At 41.2% G+C, this 21,440-nt stretch overlaps 1 protein-coding gene across 1 annotated transcript in view; it reads left to right on the top strand.

Moving 5' to 3' along the window:
* PLTP (phospholipid transfer protein) overlaps nucleotides 1–18,949 on the top strand; it is a 62,666-nt gene extending 43,717 nt beyond the window's left edge. The window contains exons 7-16 of the mRNA XM_077251688.1: nucleotides 5,501–5,564; nucleotides 5,694–5,785; nucleotides 8,309–8,485; nucleotides 8,817–8,876; nucleotides 11,376–11,540; nucleotides 14,666–14,733; nucleotides 17,853–17,895; nucleotides 17,971–18,034; nucleotides 18,121–18,197; nucleotides 18,283–18,949. Coding sequence (XP_077107803.1) covers nucleotides 5,501–5,564; nucleotides 5,694–5,785; nucleotides 8,309–8,485; nucleotides 8,817–8,876; nucleotides 11,376–11,540; nucleotides 14,666–14,733; nucleotides 17,853–17,895; nucleotides 17,971–18,034; nucleotides 18,121–18,197; nucleotides 18,283–18,405 — 933 coding nt within the window. The 3' untranslated portion in view covers nucleotides 18,406–18,949. The remainder of the gene's footprint in view (nucleotides 1–5,500; nucleotides 5,565–5,693; nucleotides 5,786–8,308; nucleotides 8,486–8,816; nucleotides 8,877–11,375; nucleotides 11,541–14,665; nucleotides 14,734–17,852; nucleotides 17,896–17,970; nucleotides 18,035–18,120; nucleotides 18,198–18,282) is intronic.
* The last annotated feature ends 2,491 nt before the right edge of the window (nucleotides 18,950–21,440 follow it).

Below are 21,440 nucleotides of genomic sequence, written 5' to 3'. Positions count from 1 at the left end.
ACAGGTGGTGAGATGCGATCTTGAGAGTAGAGTGGCGAGTTGATCTTCTGTAAAGGTGGAGTAGTTGGTTTTGGAGGTGGAGGGTAGGGAAGTTGGGAGGAAGGGCTCTGGGGCTTGTTGACCAAAACTGTCTCTGATGTTATCAATCTTCTGCTTGAAGAATGAGGCAAAGTCTTCAGCAGAGATAAGTGGGGAGGGAGGAGGTGCTGGGGGACGGAGGAGAGAATTGAAGGTGTTGAATAACTGTTTAGGGTTGTGAGACAGGGAGGATATGAGAGATGAGAAGTAGGTTTGTTTAGCTGTGGCGAGTGCGGTCTTGAAAGTAGTGAGGGACTGTTTGAATGCGATTAAGTGGTCGTTGCAGTGGGATCTTTTCCATCTGCGCTCATCAGCCCTGGAAGCTCGCCTCAGTTCTTTGGTCAGGCTGGTGTGCCAGGGCTGTCTGTTGATTTTGCGAGCTTTGGTATGTGTAAGTGGGGCAGCAGATTCCAAAGCTACAGCTATTGTGGTGTTATATAGAGCGGCAGCGTCATCCGCATTGTGTATGGAACTTATGTCTGTGAGAGGTAGGAGGGATTCAGAGAATGAATGTAGGTCAAGATGTTTAAGATTTCTGCGAGGGTGTGAAAGTTTGTGGGGTGGGGACTCTAGACATGGAGTGGAGAGAGATGAGAATGTGAGAAGGTTGTGGTCAGAGAGAGGAAGAGGTGAGTTAGAGAGGTTAGATAGGGAGCAGAGGCGGGTGAAGATGAGGTCCAGTGTGTGACCATCTTTGTGAGTGGCTGCAGAAGACCATTGAGTGAGGCCGAAGGAGGAAGAGAGAGATAGAGGTTTAGTGGCAGCTGAGAGGGAAGTGTCAATGGGGATGTTGAAATCGCCCATGATGATAGTGGGGATGTCTGCAGAAAGGAAATGAAGTAGCCAGGTGGTGAAGTGGTCAAAGAAGATGGTGGCTGGCCCTGGGGGGCGGTAAATGACAGCCAGTTGGAGGTTGGAGGGGGAGTAGATGCGCACAGAGTGCATCTCAAAGGAAGGGAGGGTAACAGAGGGTGGCAGATAGGAGAAAACCAACTCCTCCACCATGCTTGCTGCTGGGGCGGGGTGTGTGAGAAAGGTGGAAGCCACCGTAAGAGAGTGCAGCAGGAGAGGCTGTGTCAGAAGGGGTGAGCCAGGTTTCGGTGATAGCGAGGAAGGAAAGTTTGGTAGTAACAAAAAGATCATGGATGTAGGAAAGCTTGTTACAGACAGAGCGAGCGTTCCACAGAGCTCCTGTTAGTGGGTACCGGTGGTTCCTTCTACTGAACCTCCTGCTCCTGTGCTGGTTGAGGGTGAATTGGAGTACGTTGTAGAGAAGATCCTGGACTCCCGTATTTCCAGACGGAGACTTCAATATCTGGTTAAATGGAAGGGCTATGGTCAAGAAGATAATTCTTGGGTAACTGCCTCTGATGTTCATGCCTCGGATTTGGTTCGTGCCTTTCATAGGGCTCATCCAGATCACCCTGGTGGTTCTCGTGAGGGTTCGGTGCCCCCTCCTTAAGGGGGGGGTACTGTTGTGAATCCGCTTTTGGGCTCCCCTGGTGGTTGCTGGTGGTACTGATGACTTGTGTGTGCTTTGCGGTCTCAGTTCACCTGCTCCCATCAGTGTTTGGGAGTTTCCTATTTAGCCTTGCTCTCCAGTCATTTCTTTGCCGGTCATCATTGTAACCAGAGCCTTCGGTTGCATGTTCCTGCTACTAGTCTGCTGATCAGCTAAGTGGACTTTTGTCCTTTTGTTTTTGTATCTTTGTCCAGTTTGCAGTTTTGTTATTCTCTGTAGCTGGAAGCTCTTGTGGGCTGAAATTGCCACTCCTGTGTCATGAGTTGACACAGGAGTCTTAAAGTAATTTCAGGATGGTTTTTTGAAAGGGTTTTCAGTTGACCGTGAAGTCCTCTTTTGTATCCTTCTGCTATCTAGTAAGTGGACCTCTCTTTGCTAAATCTACTTTCATACTGTGTATGTAGTTTCCTCTGAACTCACCGTTATTATATGTGGGGGGCTTCTATCATCTTTGGGGTATTTCACTAGAGGTAAGCCAGGTCTGTTTCTTCCTCTACCAGGAGTAGTTAGTCCTCCGGCTGGCGCGTGGCATCTAGGGATAATCGTAGGTATGCTCCCTGGCTGCTATTAGTTGTGTGGTAGATTTAGCTCACGGTCAGCTCGAGATTCCATCACCCAGAGCTCGTCCGTTATTTTTGTGTTTTGACGTTCCCCTGCCATTGGGAACCATGACATCCGGGTACATGAAAGAATGAATGGGGCCATGTATCGTGAGATTTTGAGTGCAAACCTCCTTCCATCAGCAAGGGCATTGAAGATGAAACGTGGCTGGGTCTTTCAACATGACAATGATCCAAAGCACACTGCCCGGGCAACGAAGGAGTGGCTTCGTAAGAAGCATTTCAAGGTCCTGGAGTGGCCTAGCCAGTCTCCAGATCTCAACCCTATAGAAAACCTTTGGAGGGAGTTGAAAGTCCGTGTTGCCAAGCGAAAAGCCAAAAACATCACTGCTCTAGAGGAGATCTGCATGGAGGAATGGGCCAACATACCAACAACAGTGTGTGGCAACCTTGTGAAGACTTACAGAAAACGTTTGACCTCTGTCATTGCCAACAAAGGATATATTACAAAGTATTGAGATGAAATTTTGTTTCTGACCAAATACTTATTTTCCACCATAATATGCAAATAAAATGATAAAAAAACAGACAATGTGATTTTCTGGATTTTGTTTCCTCAGTTTGTCTCCCATAGTTGAGGTCTACCTATGATGTAAATTACAGACGCCTCTCATCTTTTTAAGTGGTGGAACTTGCACTATTGCTGACTGACTAAATACTTTTTTGCCCCACTGTATATATACAGTATATATATATATATATATATATATATATATATATATATATATATATATATATATATATATCATTGAGACACATATACATATATATATTCTGTATTTATATTTAATTCAGCGCGATATATGTGAAAAGCCGGTAATTCAATTGCCGGCTTTTCATTTCTCCTTCCCAAACCCGATAATTAGAATAAATGTGTACACACACATATATATATATATATATATATATATATATATATATATATATATATATATATATATATATATATATATATATATATACCTATTCTATGTCAGTGAGACACATATATATATATATATATATATATATATATATATATTTATATTTATATTTCATACAGCGCTAGATATCATAAAAGCCGGTAATTCAATTGCTGGCTTTTGCTATCTCCTTCCCAAACCCAACATGATATGAGACATGGTTTACATACAGTAAACTATCTCATATCCCTTTTTTTTGCATATTCCACACTTCTAATGTTAGTAGTGTGTATGTGCAAAATTTGGGCACTGTAGCTGCTAAAATAAAGGGTTAAATCGCGGAAAAATTTGGCGTGGGCTCCCGCGCAATTTTCTCCGCCAGAGTGGTAAAGCCAGTGACTGAGGGCAGATATTAATAGCCTAGAGAGGGTCCATGGTTATTGGCCCCCCCTGGCTACAAACATCTGCCCCCAGCCACCCCAGAAAAGGCACATCTGTAAGATGCGCCTATTCTGGCACTTGGCCACCACTCTCTTCCCACTCCCGTGTTGCGGTGGGATATGGGGTAATGAAGGATTAATGTCACCTTGCTATTGTAAGGTGACATTAAGCCAGATTAATAATGGAGAGGCGTCAATTATGACACCTATCCATTATTAATCCAATAGTACGAAATGGTTAATAAAACACACACACATTATTACAAAGTCCTTTAATGAAATAAAGATACAGGGTGTTGTAATATTTTATTAGACTCTTAATCCACCTGAAGACCATCGTCCTGAAACAAAGTTAAAAAAACAAACAACAATATTCCATACCTTCTGTTGTTATGTCCCACGATGTAAATCCATCTGAAGGGGTTAAATCATTTTACAGCCAGGAGCTGTGCTAAAGCACTCGCTCGTGCCTGTAAAACCCCGGGTACTGAATGGAAAGCAGTTTGATCTGTAGTTACCTTGAGTCGCGGTGATGCACCTTCTGCTGGATGTCCTCATATGAACTCGAGCGTGGGAACTTTTCCAAGGCTCCAGTTCATGAGGACATCCAGCAGAGGGCGCATCACCGCGACTCAAGGTAACTACAGATCACCCTGCTTTCCATTCAGTACCCGGGGTTTTACAGGCAGGAGCGAGTGCTTTAGCACAGCTCCTGGCTGTAAAATGATTTAACCCCTTCAGATGGATTTGCTTCGTGGGACGTGACTGATCATCGGAAGGTATGAGATATTGTTGATTTGTTATTTTTACTTTGTTACAGAACGAGGGTCTTCAGCTGGATTAAGAGAATAATAAAATATTACAACAACCTGTGTCTTTATTTCATTAAAGGACTTTGTAATAATGTGTGTGTGTTTTATTAACCATTTCATACTATTGGATTAATAATGGATAGGTGTCATAATTGACGCCTCTCCATTATTAATCTGGCTTAATGTCACCTTACAATAGCAAGGTGACATTAACCCTTCATTACCCCATATCCCACCGCTACATGGGAGTGGGAAGAGAGTGGCCAAGTGCCAGAATAGGCTCATCTTCCAGATGTGCCTTTTCTGGGGTGGCTGGGGGCAGATGTTTGTAGCCAGGGGGGGGGCCAATAACCATGGACCCTCTCTAGGCTATTAATATCTGCCCTCAGTCACTGGCTTTACCACTCTGGCAGAGAAAATTGCGCGGGAGCCCACGCCAATTTTTTCCGCCATTTAACCCTTTATTTTAGCAGCTACAGCGCCAAAATTTTGCACATACATACTACTAACATTAGTAATGTGGAATATGCAAAAAAAAAAAAGGGATATGAGATGGTTTACTGTATGTAAACCATGTCTCATATCCTGTCGGGTTTGGGAAGGAGAAATGAAAAGCCGGCAATTGAACTACCGGCTTTTCTCTCTAACACCGCTGCGTATTTCTCGCAGGTCACACTGCTGGTCCGTGTGTAATCCGTATTTTTCTCGCCCCCATAGACTTTCATTGGCAATTTTTTTGCGCAATACGGTGACAAACGCAGCATGCTGCGATTTTCTACGGCCGTACAAGACCGTATAATACGGATCAGTAAAATACGGCTGATAGGAGCTGGGACATAGGGAATCATTGTACCGTGTGTTATGCGTATTTTACGGACGTAGTTTATGCGCTCATACGTCCGTAAAACTCGCTAGTGTGAGGCCGGCCTTATACTTTTGGAAATTCTTATGGGAAGTCCATAGCTAACATTTCCTGCAATCCTCTGACTCAATTATAATGACCTTTGTAATAGATAAGTAAATTCAGCATTTTTGCTCCATGATTTGATATACATGTATATCACTTTTTGTAAGTATTTTCTAATGTGGAGAGGACCCCATAATTAGAAATGATGTTCTGTTACAGATTTGTCCAGCGCTGAGACACGCTGGGATGGTGCTGCTAAATTCCATGCTTAACACTGTCCCAGGTGAGTAGGAAGACAAGCCCCTGGTGTAACGTCTGAATGTTGAGGTTTGCTCTGCCGCAAATTTATGTAAACTTGAGCGTTTGGCTACGATGTCTTGATGTGTTTTTATTATTCATTGTTCTTTTGCAGTAAAGAATCCAGTGGATGATTACATAGGCATCGACTATTCTCTTCTTAGTGATCCCGATGTGTCAGAAGACAGTTTAGATATGGATTTTAGGGTAGGTATACCATACTACATCGTCTGTGTGCCTCTACATCAGGGATGTTCAACCCAAATACACAGAGGGTCAAAATTAAAAGGTTGGACAAAGTTGCAGGCCAACCTTGATATTAATTAAAGAAATGTCTACAATTGAGGAAGTGTTTTCTTATCAAATATAACGATGAACCTTTTCATATGGAAACAAACTTAAAGGGGTTGTCCCAGAAACAAAGTACATTTTCATTGATAGATTTTAGAATAAAAATAAGTTACTCACTTGTGTTTAATAAAAAAAGGAAACGTTAGGAAAGAATGGTGGTAACAAGTAGTCAGAGTTATTAACTCTGGTTCAAATGACTGACATAAGGATCAAGAGGTTGGAGTGTAGACCTGGAAATGAAGACAAGGTAGAACTCAGAAAAAGGAAGGTGAAAATGATAAAAAAATAATTGATTAATGGGAATCTGTGTAGTGCATAGGTAAATATATGGGTGAGGGGATATGTATGAGTAATGGGAGATGAGACATGTAATGAGGAGGAATGCTGATATGTAGGCATGAGTGCAAGGCAGTACGTAGTGTAGGCAGAATGGCGAAAATTGTATGTAGTCACGGAGCAGGCTTAGCTGTAGGGAAAGTCGGGATAAGACCAGTGGTGAGGCATAGTGATGATGGAATATGCAACAGGAAATAGGAGGCTTACCTATTTTAAGAGCCGGAAGAGGGTCAGTGGATGCAGCACTGAGCATGCCGTGGGAAGGAGTGGGGGAGCCATGCGTGTATTTGTGTGTGTGTGAGTGTCGGATGAGTGCACCAGAACCCAGGCACCTAAATACAGTATGAGCCCCCACACAGCCTCTCCATATACAGTATGAACCCCTACAAAGCTCCCCATATACAATATGAACCCCTACATAGCTCCCCATATACAATATGAACCCCTACATAGCTCCCCATATACAATATGAACCCCTACATAGCTCCCTATATAGAATATGAACCACTACATAGCTCCCCATATACAATATGAACCCCTACATAGCTCCCTATATACAATATGAACCCCTACATAGCTCTCTATATACAATATGAACCCCTACATAGCACCCCATATACAATATGAACCCCTACATAGCTCCCAATCTACTATATAATCGTCTAATTCTGTCTGTCTGTAACGGAAATCCCGCGTCGCTGATTGGTCGCCACATAGTTCAGTCACGTTTACTGAACAAGTTCTGTCAGTCACAGTGCCATGCAGTTCCGTCACGTTTACTGAACAAGTTCTGTCAGTCACAGTGCCACGCAGTTCAGTCACATTTAGTGAACAAGTTCTGTCAGTCACAGTATGATGTAGCTCAGTCACGTTTACTGAACAAGTTCTGTCAGTCACAGTGCCACGTAGTTCAGTCACGTTTACTGAACAAGTTCTGTCAGTCACAGTGCCACGTAGTTCAGTCACGTTTACTGAACAAGTTCTGACAGTGCCACGTAGTTCAGTCACATTTACTGAACAAGTTCTGTCAGTCACAGTGCGACAGTTCACTCACCTTTATTGAATAAGTTCTGTCAGTCACAGTATGACGTAGTCCACTCATGTTTACCGAACAAGTTCTGTCAGTCACAGTGCCATGTAGTTCAGTCACGTTTACTGAACACGTTCTGTCAGTCACAGTGCGACATAGTTCACTCACGTTTACTGAACACGTTCAGTCAGTCAATGTGGTGTACAAATATATTTTGGGTTGATATTCTTAACAAATATATTATAGTGTCGATGTCCTTCTTTCGTCCGATTATTTATTTAAATACAGTTAGATATTCATGTAATGGTTTACATATTTTGATGATCTGTTTAATAATTTTGTTCAGTTGTATTAAGTTCTATGAGCAATAAAATTTAATGATAATGTATATATTTTACCTGGAAAATCTTGTGTATTCATTGCATTATTCTTAAATCTTCATAAATAAACTACATACATATCGTAGAATACCCGATGCGTTAGAATCGGGCCACCATCTAGTATACAATATGAACACTAACATAGCTAACTACATAGCCTCGCAAGATACACAATAAGCATGTCTTTGGATCTATAAAAGGTAAAGGTATCCATTCCCCCAACTGTCTTTCAAACTTCTTGGACTGGTCTATGTAAGGCATCAGAAAATGATGTAGAAGATTATTTAGGTCCCTCTGTGATATCTTGATATCTGTAAAAAATAAATGGTTTCTTATGTCAACTAAAAAAAATAATTGAAAAATGTGTCTACTTCATTGCAATCAGCTTTCACAGATTACAAACTTAGCTGAGCTCATTTTTCTCATAATACAATAATACAAAAAAATCAAGGTGGTAGATTGAGCTCTTCCCCTGATAATCTCAAAACGTTTTTCAGATGTCTAAACAGAACTAAGCAGAGAACCATCATGGACCAACGACATCTAAAGTGGCACACTACGCTCCATTAAGGGTCAAATTTCTGTTGCATGCGTCATATCGGCACCACTAAATCTGTTTCTCATCATTTTCAGGGCATGTTCTACTCCCTAAATGCGGAGAATGACACAATCCCCAACACATCCCCAGCACTCCATATAAAGCAGAAGGAACGCATGGTCTACATCGCCCTTTCTGAGTATTTTTTTGATTCAGCCATGTACGCTTACTATCGGTCAAATATTCTCAGTTTGGAAATTGCAAATGAACAGGTAAGTATTTATTCTATTTCTTGATACATACAGTACTACTCTAGGCAATGATCAATGTCCCTATAGGTCCAGCACGCCATGAAATAGCACCTCCAGCTACGCAGGTGGGAAACAGAAAATATTTAGAATCTTTAAAGAACAAACCCCTAATATATTGTCATTGACGGCAACTGACTTGACATTGGAGAAGAGGAGCCTACTATTTTATGGAAGTCTATAGATTGCACAGGGGAACAAAGCTTTATATAGTAATAAGATACTGCCCCCTAATATAACACAATTTACTGGAATCTATGGGACATTTGTTACTTAAATCATCTCTGTTATTCAGATGCCTAAGGACTTGGAAGTCTTGCTGCGGACTTCATACTTTGGAAGTCTTATGCTTCTGGTAAGGAATTTTTTTTAACCTTGTGTTGTATTGTAAAGATTCAATTTAGTAAAATATATAAGAAAAGAGGAAGGGAGCGCACCATCAACTAAAATCAGCAAATGGGATCATCCTGAAGCATGTCAGTATACAGTAGCAAATTTAAAAAAGAAAAGAAACATGCCTTGATATATCCCTTAATACCAATTCAAAATATCTATGTATACATAGAGTTTTATCAGTTTATAACATGGGTAAATAATTTAGAATATTTGTGTCCTTATATACTTTATTAAAGAGAAAAACATGCTGGAAAGACAGGGACCACCTATAAGATTAGTATTTATTAGTTTAAACACCACGCCAAAACACTAAAACCATTTAAAAACAGAAATGTGAAATTTATTGGGTATGCCCACCGCACTTGAATGTACCACAAGACAAATGTAAACATGCAGAGAATAGTTGAAAAAACCCTGTACAATGGACTAATAGTTCTATCGTTAGAGCCCTGACACCTATTGCATGGTAATACAATATTTTGACACCCTATATATAAAGAGGGGGTATTCAAATCAAAAGGTATATAAATGTATAAGCTCTAGAACATAATAGGGGTATTAAAGGCTGGGTAAATATCTACAAATGTTAACAAGAGTGTTACCCAAAATTAGCATGTTTTTCTTTTTAATAACGTATATAAGGACACAAATATTATAAATGATTTACCCATGTTATAAACTGATAAAACTCTATGTATACATAGATATTTTGAATTGGTATTAAGGGATATATCAAGGCTTTTGGTCATGTTTTGCATGCTGTTTTTATGCAGTTTTACACCAAGTGGACATGGTTGGCAAAGTAAAGCCAGATATAGGAAGCGAGAATTTAAAAAGTTGCAAATAAGTCAAAAATCTTACTCTGGTAGCAGAGGGTTGTGCTGGGGAGAGTAGAAAAAACTGGCTAGACAGTATTCTAAGGATTTTATGTAAAGATGTGCCAGTTTTATCCAACAGCATGCAACACTTTTTGCTGCAAATAAAGGCAACTCAGTCACAAGCACAAGCAAACCTAAATTCCCCTTATGATTAATTCCCCCAAAAACAGAAATGTTGTATTTCTTAGGTAATATGGCACATATTATGTGTATCTTATTGCCATATGCAATAACATAACAAAAATCTATCCATACTAACAAAAAAAAATAGTTTTAAGAATGGGTAAAGTAAACTGTTGCCGTGCAGCGCTGTGGTCCTGGGTTCAAATCCCACCAAGTACAACATCTGCAAGGAGTTTGTATGTTCTACCTGTGTTTGCGTGGGTTTCCTCAGGGAACTTTGGTTTCCTCCCAAACTCCAAAGAAATACTGATAGGGAATTTAGATTGAGAGTCCCAATGGGTACAGTGATGATAAATATAAGGCAATGTGGAATATGATAGCGCTATATAAGCAATACAAAATAATAATAATAATAATAATAAAAATAAAAGTAAGCAGCATCAGATCATTGCGAGATTGGCGAATCGATTCTCTGGACTTTGGTCCATCGGCCATCTCTGTAAAGTGGGCCCACCACAGTTGATGTGAAAGACCAGATTAGAGGTGTTATGATATATGAGCTTGGAGAATAAATACAGTACACACAAACACAGTAGTATCCAGCATAAAATTCTGCTTTAATGAAATGCATCTCTGTTGACCCGGTGCATCAGCGCATCCTGTGCTGAGCGGACTTGTGGTACCGCTCATTAAGGTAATGAATATGCATGTGTCTCCACTCCCATAGATGTGGAGCGCATATTCATTACCTTAATGAGCGGTACCACGTGACTGCTCAGCACAGGAAGAACTGCCATCTGGACAATGGAGATGCAGGGACGTGCAGCGACAGTGCAAAGAGGGTGAGTATGACGGGGGAGGACAGGGGAAGCCCAGCCATGCATACAAGGATGGGACGGGGAAGCCCTGCCATGCATACAAGGATGGGACGGGGGAGCCCAGCCATGCATACAAGGATGGGACGGGGGAGCCAATCCATGCATAAAAGATGGGATGGGGGAGCCATTCATACATGGATGGGATGAGGGAGCCATGCATACAAGGATGGGATGGGGGAGACCAGCCATGCATACAAGATAGGACAGGGGGAGCCATGCATATAACGAGGGGACCGGGGGAGCCATGCATACAACGAGGGGACTGGGAGAGCCATGCATACAAGAATGGGATGGGGGAGCCGCGCATACAAGGATGGGATGGGGAGCTATGCATACAAGGATGGGACTGGGGAGCCCAGCCATGCATACAAGGATGGGACAGGGGGAGCCATGCATACAACGAGGGGACCGGGAGAGCCATGCATACAACAGAGGGAGCCACACAGAGCAGTGCAATATAATGAGTGCAAGTTGTGCATTACTAGTGACAGTAGTATGCCCGCTTTGTGCATTCCTCAATGGGCCATATCATGTAGCATACTGTTCATGTTTCACAATTCTATTTCATTAACATTACAGGATCCTGAGGTGGCAGATGCCCCAATGAAATTAGATCTGCGTGTTTCTACCCCTCCGAGGTTCACCATAAAGCCATCAGGAACCAGTGTTTCAGTGAATGCAATTCTGAATATCTACCTGATTCCTGAAGACCAGCCCCCGGTGCAGCTAAGCAGCATGACTATGGTAGGACCCTCAGCTTCTACGCTGTTTTTTTTCCATTCTAAGGCTATGTGCACATGTTCAGGATTTTTAGCATTTTTTTTAGCGTTTTTTCTTGCGTTTTTCGCCGAAAAAACGCTAAAATAAATCGCTTACATAAGCATCCCATCATTTTTAATGCATTCCGCATTTTTTGTGCACATGCTGCAATTTTTTCCCGCTGCGGAATCGCATTCCAGAAAAATGCAGCATATTCATTCTTTGTGGGGATTCCGCACACATACGGTAGGAATGCATTGATCCGCTTACTTCCCGCATGGGGCTATGACCATCAAGCGGGAAGTAAGCGGATCATGTGCAGTTGGTAGCCAGGGTGGAGGAGAGGAGACTCTCCTCCAGGCCCTGGGAACCATATACCTGTTAAAAAAAAGAATTAAAATAAAAAATCATGATATTCTTACCTTCCGGCGGCCCCCGCAGCCTTCCTGCTCCTCGCGATGCTCCCGTTCCCAATAATGCCTTTCGACAATGACCTGTGATTATGTAGCGGTCTCGCGTGATGCTATGCCATCTGGGGTCATTGTCGCGAGGCATTACTGGGAATAGGAGCTTACGGGAGCATCGCGAGGAGCGGGAAGGCTGCAGGGGATGCCGGAAGGTGAGAATATCACAATTTTTTATATTTTTTAAATTATTTTTAACATTATATCCTTTTACTATTGATGCTGCATAGGCAGCATCAATCGTAAAAAGTTGGTCACACTTTTACATCTGTTAGCCAGCATAAGTACATGTGGGGGTTGCCTGGTTGCTAGGGAATCCCCACATGTACTTATGCTGGCTAACAGATGTAAATCATTTAGCTGCGGCAATAAAAACTAAATTTCCGAGCACTAAAAAATACTCGGAGGACACCCAAGCATGCTCGAGAAATCTCGAGTAACGAGTATATTCGCTCATCACTAATAGCAGTCTCTCAGCCAAGAAAATTGCCAAACTGCATCATATGAGTGCCATAACAGTTGTAAGAATACAAAATGAAGTCTGTTCATCCATTCAGAATCCAAAAGATGGACATCCAGGCAAAATATCGGAGGCAACAAGTTGGTTCATCCCAAGGTTTATCAGTTCTGGTGTGACAAACACAGCAGTGGTGGTGGCTCATATGCTTTGTAATAGTGAGATCACAGACGTTGATGCAAGCATCATGCGACGCACATTACACAAGTCTGCAATGGTGGCCCGAAAAAAGTGAAGAAGCTTCAACTTCAATGTTGTCATAAGAATAGTCGGTTCAAGTTTGCAAGCAAGTACGAAAAGTTGACATTTAAAGATTTGAAACAGGTGATTTTGAGCGATGACACGAAAGTCAATAGACAAGCTCTGATGGTACAAATGGGTCTGAAAGAAACAATAGAAAAGAGGCTAACCAATTGAGAAATTGAAGGAAATGTCAAGTTTGGTGGAAGAAGTCTAATGATAAGGGTTTGTTTCACAGCCAAAGGCATTGGATACTTGACCAGGATTGATGGTGGTCTCAATGCTGAGCTATATGTGAGTATCCTACAAGATGTGTTACTTCATACACTCAAATACTAAGGGTATGAAAAGGACAACAGTGTTCCAACAGGACAACAACATGAAGCATACATCGAGATTGGTGAAGAAATGGTTCAATGACAATGAAGTAGAGGTGCTGGAATAGCCCCCACAGTCCCCAGACCTCAGCCCAATCAAACATTTGTGGGTATAATTGGAGAAAAAACTGTATACATACCCTAGTGAGTCGACCAGTATGCACCAACTTTGAGAACGTGTAGAAGAGGCCTGCGATCAAATTTCATTTGACATGTGTTTGAGTCCGATCGAGAGCATGGCCAGAAGGAATCAGGCAGTGTTGAAAGCCAAAGGTGGATTTACAAAATACTAAAAATTTAAATTTACATCTTTAGGAGAAAAACAGTAATCATGCAGTGACATGACAAGAATCTGCATAAGTAATCATATGCTAAATAGTTGCAAGTCAAATTTAAGTATTAGATATCCAAGATGATTGTCTGTAAAGTGATTGTAGTCTCAAGTTCAAAGCAGAAGTGGATAATGAGAGATGGAGCCTAAAAGTCAAAAGTTACCCTTTTGTTCTTCACTGTATATGCAATGTTCTTACCCTAATTATTAGCAGGTCAGGTCCAAAGCTTTGACGCAACAATGCACACACTCAGTTCAGTGTCATACATAGTCATACATACATACATACATACATACACTGACAACTGGGATATCAAAATTCCTGCTATCAGCAACCACGATATAACATGATAGAACCGCCACTGGTCCGCTGATCCATGCAGCCGTAGACCACAAGGAACACCACCAGTGAAAGGACAATTACTATAACTAATATGTACAGGGTGGGCCATTTATATGGATACACCTGGGTGGGCCGTGTATAAAGTTGCATTCAAAAATGGCCAACTTCAAAATGACCACCATGGTCAACACCCATCTTGAAAAGTTTCCCCCCTCCCATATACTAATGTGCCACAAACAGGAAGTTGATACCACCAACCATTCCCATTTTCTTTAGGTGTATCCATATACATGGCCCACCCAGGTGTACCCATATAAATGGCCCACCCTGTATATTCATCACACATGAAACTTTTACTCCCTTACAAAATATACCCTAATCAAATTCTTTTTTTGTCCCTGCCAATCACAACACAACCATCACTGTTATTGAAAATTGTACTAATAGTGTTCCTGTGACTAGATAGCCTCTGACTAATGCATTCAAATCTCTTGGAAAAAGCTGTGAAAAAAAAATCTCTTCTTCATTAGTTGTAAATCATGAGTGCAGGAAAATTAAATCAATTGATGAACCTCTCTGTAAGTATGTCAATGAAAACTAGCTCAATTCCTGAAATGTTATTCTCTGAACTGACTCGGAATAAAAAGCATTTTTAGCCAATTGGTCTAAATGCATAATATTTTATATCTATCTTATACATCTTTTCAAAGAGGTGCTCTCTTGGAGAAGTTCATATCACATATACACATTTTTTATTTTAGGAATTGTTTTTTATTATTATACCTATGTATTTTTTTATTATTGTAAAGTTTAATTTCAAATGCTTATGTCTCCATAGGAATCACGCCTCAGTGCTAAGGTGACTCTGAAGAAGACCACTTTACAGGTTCAGTTGGACCTCAAAAGGTAATCAAACCTAAATTGTAATTTTATGCTTCTTCCTCTGTCAAAGGTTTTGATTTATTACATGCAGTATACATATGTTATTCATCTCTGAGGTATGCAGTCTGAGTGATTTTAGATCTAGATATGTGTAAAATCAAGGCAAATTAGTACTATTATTTGAGACTGATTACACATGTATACAAGTATTGGTTTATGAACATTTTTTCAAATCCAATGAGTGATTCTTATATTTTCTTATGCCTTGGTTTAAAAAACACTTCTATTTGTAACGATCACTTATGGATTTTGCACAAAAAGTGCGTGAAATTATGTATAACTGAGATTAACCAGAAAAATTTTATTGAAGCCAAAAATGTACACTATATTTTATATGAACATGTATGAAACATTCATTCTGCAAATTTATTTCACTAAGTATCACACAACTTTTCTGAAAGGCCACAGAGGCTGAAACACCATTAAGCAAGAGGCACCACTAACCAAACAACACCATGAAGACCAAGGAGATCTCCAAACAAGTCAGGGACGAAGATATTGAGGAGCACAAGTCAGGGTTGGGTAATAAAAATATATCCCAATATCTGATGATCCCCCGGAGTACCATAAAATCCATTATCATCAAATGAAAAGAACATGGTACCACAACAAACCTGCCAAGAGAGGGCCAGTCACCAAATCTCTCAGCCTGGCAAGTAGGGCATTAATCAGAGAGGCAGTAGGTGGTGTATCTGTTCATATGACCATAATAAGCCGTGCACTCCAGAGAGGTGGGCTTTATGGACGAGTGGGCAGAAGAAAGCCTTTAGTTACACACAAAAATTGTAAGGCTTATTTTGAGTTTGCCAAAAGACATGTGGGAAACTCCCCAAATGTATGGAGGAAGGTGCTGTGGTCAGATGAGACCAAAATTGAACTTTTTGGCCACCAAGGTAAATGCTATGTCTGGCGGCCAAACCAACACCGCTCATCACTCCAAGAACCCCATGTTTTTCAGCAGCAAGGACAGGGAAAATGGTCTGAGTTGAGGGGAAGATAGATGGGTTGAAATACAGGGATATTCTTGAACAAAACCGTTTTCATTCTGTCAGTGATTTGAGACTGGGCAGAGGTTCACCTTTCAACAAGGCAATGACCCAAATCATACTGCAACACTCAAGTGGTTTAAGGGTGTACATGTGTAAATGTTTTGGAGTGGCCTAGTCAAAGCCCAGAGTATAATCCAATTGAGAATATGTGGTCAGACATGAAGATTGCTGTTCACCAGAGGAAACCATCTAACTTGAAGGAGCTGGAGCATTTTTGCCTTGAGGAATGGGCAAATATCCCAGTGGCAAGATGTGGAAAGTTCATAGAGACTTATCCAAAGCAATTTGAAACTGTAATTGTTGCAAAAGGAGGCTCTACGAAGTATTGACTTTAGGAGGGTGAATAGTTATGAACACTGAAGTTTTCAGTTATTTTGTCACTAGTGTTGAGCGATACCTTCCGATATGCAAAGGTATCGGTATCGGATTGGATCGGCCGATACCGGCAAAATATCGGATCTCACCGATACCGATACCCGATACCAATGCATATCTATGGGACACAAGATATCGGAATGGTTCCCAGGGTCTGAAGGAGTGGAAACTCTCCTTCAGGCCCTGGGATCCATATTCATGTATAAAATAAAGAATAAAAATAAAAAATATTGATATACTCACCCCTCCGGCGGCCCCTGCTCTTAGCGGTGACTCCGTTCCTAAGAATGCCGAGTTAAGGACCTTCGATGACGTCGCGGCTTGTGATTGGTCGCGTGACCGCTCATGTGACCGCTCCTGCGACCAATCACAAGCCGCGACATCATCGAAGGTCCTTCACTCGCTCATTCTTAGGAACGGAGGCTGCCGGTTGCAGCGGTTATAACCAGGGCGCGTCAGAGGGTGAGTATATCCCTATTTTTTATTTTTATTCTTTATTTTACACATGAATATGGATCCCAGGGCCTGAAGGAGAGTTTCCTCTCCTCCAGACCCTGGGAACCATACACTGGGAACTTCCGATTCCGATATCACAAAAATATCGGAACTCGGTATCGGAATTCCGATACCGCAAATATCGGCCGATACCCAATACTTGCGGTATCGGAATGCTCAACACTATTTGTCACAACAAAAAAGAAAACCAAATGTTAACAGTTGTTGACATGTTCTTTACATGAAATAGTGCAGACCCTCAAAAAAACTGTGAAATTCCAGGTTGTGAGGTAGCAAAACACAGAAAATGCCAAGGGGCTGAATACTTTTGCAAGACACTGTACCTTGGTATCGTTGTTCCGTCTCCTTCATATCCTGATGAAATCTTTCTTCTTGCTCTTCACTAACAGCACCAAGGTTTTCAGGAAAGTAGTCCAAATGGAAATGTAAAAAATGTAACTCCAAGTTCATCAGACAACTCAAGGCTTTAGAACGTTTCAGTATGTTCTCCGCAATGAACTTAAATTTTAGATCTTTGCTGTTACCTAGAAATGTATTTATGACTTCTTTAAAAGAATCTCAAGTCTTTTTTTCAACAGATTTCATTTGTGTTTAGCAACACAGCATCCATTAGTTTTTTATCCAATCTAATTACACCAAAATCATCCACGAATCGTCATTCAGAGGGTGAAAGTATGGTGCAAGAAAATACCTATGGAGTCAGTGTTTGTGAAAAACTGTATGTGTTGAAAATGTTTCCATATTTTGATTGAGTTCAGCTATCAAAAATATATAAAAATCACCTCTTACTTTTCAAACAATTTTACCTTTAGAGACCTGTGTTATTGGCTCAGTGGTTAGCACTGTAGTCTTGCAGTGCTCTTGTAATGGGTTCAAACCCCACCGGGCCAACATCAGCAAGGAGTTTGTATGTTCTCCCCGTGTTTGTGTAGGTTTCACCCAGGTTCTCTAGTTTTCTCAAACACTGCAAACACTGAGAGGTAATTTAGATTGTCATCACTGTCCGCATTGGGGCTCACAATGTCTTTAAAGATGAATAATATGTTGGTGCTTTATAGGCAAAGTTAAGGAACAAATTGAGTGTCATTGTGGCTTTTATATTTATGATATATATTTAGTATTTCTATCCCTTTTGACTTGTAGGTTTAGAATATACTCCAACAAGTCAGCTCTGGAGTCTCTGGCAGTAAGTATAGTTCTGGACTCAGCATTTAAATCTGTTTGTCGCTAATTATAATAAACTTGCCATTTTATATTTTAGCTCATACCCTTACAAAGCCCATTAAAGACCCTTTTACAGTTGACAGTGATGCCCGTCCTTAATGGTAAGGCAATAGATTCTACACCGCTCATAATGTTGCTGGCTTTGAGGATTACAAGGTCTTACTACTTGTTTAATTATGTTTTGCAGAGAGAACAAAGAAAGGCGTTAGTATCCCTCTGCCGGAAGGTTTGGATTTTACTCGGGAGACCACTACTCACCATGCTGTAAGTATTGTCATACCTTTAATATTACTGTAAGGATGAGATTTCAATGTAGTCATCATTCATGGCATTATTTTTTTCTCTCCAGGGATTTATTCTTATTGGTGGTGATTTGCACTTTTCTATGAGTCTCCGAGAAGTCATTGAGAAAAACCGTCCTGTCCCAACTGCCCCAGCAGAAACAACCCAAGGAACTAATGAGGCCATTTGAGCTCCACAATACAGCAACATTCCATGTTGGTCACTAGAGGTTCATCTAAGAGATAGTTCTGTGTTGGATTATCACAAGCCTAAGGTGTCTCTGACTTAAGGTGATCCCTCAATCTCAATCAAATCAATACCACAGTGTAGAGGACATGCCAATGGATGTGGTTAGACTTTATAAGGGCACCAATCGTGACTGGTAGGAGGCAATAGCTTCAGAGAAACCTTATGTATCATGATCAAGTAGAAACAGACACAGAGAAACATTTATTGCTACCAACTTAAAAAAGACTATTTAATAATTCTAAAAAGAAGTCAACTGCTTGAGGAATTTAACCATCACTGAGAAAAAAAATCTGTTTAACACGTGTGAATAATCTTGTAACAATCCTTAACTAACAGGTAACATACTGTACAGTCAGTTTTGGCAGAGATGGTTAAGTTTGACTTGAGCAGAACATCTGCAAAAGCTCACTATTGATGTAGCGACTGTACATGTCTGCTAGCACTATGTGAATCATATAAAAAATAAAAATATTCATAATTTTAAATTTGTGGATATGCTTATTTAGGAGGTAGAAGTTCAGGAAAGAGTTTTCATAAAGATCAGATGTGAGGATTACACTCTGGAGAAAATGTTACAATGATCACTATGGGAATGGTTAAGACTTTGGAGTTATAATAAAATAATATCATATATCAATATTTTATTATTATACTGTTCATAATCTATGTTAACAATTATATCAGTTGAGCCACAATCACAACTTATTGCCTTTCTACACAATAGGTTATTAATATTAATGAATAATTAAGATATGGTGGCTGATCTATAAGGTATTAGTGCATGTGATGTCAGGCCTGCCATCAAGGTATTACTACCCTTAGTGGTGTATGAGGCTTGGTGAGAAGAAGCACAAAGGGGGAGGAGAACCTCTTTTGCTTATGCTCACTGTTGTGGATTCTGTTTGTGGGCTCCCTCTGGTGGTTACTGCTGGTACTGGGTGACTTTGGTGGGTTGCGGCCTTTGGTTTCCACCTGTCCATCAGAGGCTGGGTGTTTCCTATTTTACCTGGCCTTTCTGTCATTCCCTTGCCGGCTATCAATGTATTCAGATGTGCTCTGTTTGGTTCCTGCCTACCTGCTCCCAGATCTTTCAGGATAAGCTAAGTGCTGATTTTCAGTTGTTTGGTTTTTTGTCCAGCTTGCTTATTATGTCTCTATGCTAGCTGGTAGCTCTAGTGGACTGAGGTTCTCCCCATGTGCCATGAGTTGGCACATGGGTTCTTGTAATCTCAGGATGGTTTTTTTGATTAGGGTTTTTTGCTGACCGCTCAGTCCCCTTTTGTATCGTTCTGCTTTCTAGTTTACAGCGGGCCTCAATTTGCTAAAGCTATATATATCATCTCTATGTGTGTGCCTTCCTCTCATTTCACCGTCAATACATGTGGGGGGCAACTATATCTTTTTGGGGTTCATTCCTCTGGAGGCAAGTGAGGTCTTTATTTTCTCTGCAGTGCTAGTTAGCTCTTAGGCTGGTGCGTGGCGTCTAGAACCAACGTAGGCACGCTCCCTGGCTATCTCTAGTTGCGTTTGTCAGGCGTAGGGCAGCGGTCAGCCCAGGTTCCATCACCCTAGAGCTCGTCCGTTATTTATTTGTACTTTGCTTGTCCTGTGCTATCCCTAGCCATTGGGGATTCATGACAGTATAGCCGGCCCACAAAGTGTTAATTGTTTGGGCTGAAGCAGGAGAAAAAGAAGTGTTTAAGGGAAATTTTTTTTTTTTTCCCTTCAGAGTTTTGCTGCCAGGCCCTTAATTGCTGTCTAGCTGCTTCTTACCTCCTCTTAACCCTTGAATGGCTCTGATCTTAGCTGTTTAAACATGGATGTCCAGAGTTTGGCTTCCAGCCTGAGTAATCTTGCGGCAAAAGTTCAAAACATACAGGATTTTGTTGTTCACACTCCCATGTCTGAACCTAGAATTCCTATTCCAGAGTTCTTTTCTGGAGATAGATCTACCTTCCTGAATTTCAGGAACAATTGTAAATTGTTTCTTTCTTTAAAATCTCGCTCCTCTGGAGACCCTGCTCAACAGGTCAAGATTGTAATATCTTTCCTGCGGGGCGACCCTCAGAATTGGGCATTTGCATTGGCACCAGGGGATCCTGCATTGCTCAGTGTGGATGCATTTTTTCTGGCATTGGGATTGCTCTATGAGGAACCTAACCTGGAGATTCAGGCTGAAAAGGCTTTATTAGCCCTCTCTCAGGGGCATGATGAAGCGGAAATATATTGTCAAAAATTTCGGAAATGGTCGGTGCTTACTCAGTGGAATGAGTGCGCCCTGGCTGCAAACTTCAGAAATGGTCTTTCTGAGGCCATTAAGGATATTATGGTGGGGTTCCCTACGCCTACAGGTCTGAATGAGTCTATGGCTATGGCCATTCAGATTGATCGGCGTTTACGGGAGCGCAAACCCGTGCACCAGTTGGCGGTGTCTTCTGAACAGGCACCTGAGACTATGCAATGTGATAGAATTCAGTCCAGAAGTGAACGGCAAAATTATAGGCGGAAAAATGGATTGTGTTTTTATTGTGGTGATTCAGCTCATGTTATATCAGCATGCTCTAAACGCACAAAAAGGGTTGATAAATCTGTTGCCATTGGTACTCTGCAGCCTAAGTTCATTTTGTCTGTGACTCTGATTTTTTCACTGTCTTCCATTTCCGTCAATGCCTATGTGGATTCGGGCGCTGCCCTGAGTCTTATGGATTGGTCATTTGCTAAACGCTGCGGTTTTAGTCTGGAGCCTCTGGAAGTTCCTATTCCTCTGAAGTGAATTGACTCTACACCATTGGCTATGAATAAACCGCAGTATTGGACACAAGTGACCATGCGCATGACTCCCGTTCATCAGGAGGTGATTCGCTTCCTTGTACTGTATAATTTACATGATGTACTAGTGCTTGGTCTGCCATGGTTACAAACTCATAATCCTGTCCTGGACTGGAAAACAATGTCTGTGTTAAGCTGGGGATGTCA

This window comes from Ranitomeya variabilis, chromosome 4 (genome assembly GCF_051348905.1).
Source record: "Ranitomeya variabilis isolate aRanVar5 chromosome 4, aRanVar5.hap1, whole genome shotgun sequence".
Lineage (NCBI taxonomy): Eukaryota > Metazoa > Chordata > Amphibia > Anura > Dendrobatidae > Ranitomeya > Ranitomeya variabilis.
Note: the sequence above shows the minus strand (reverse complement) of the source record. Positions and strands in the feature narration are given on the sequence as shown.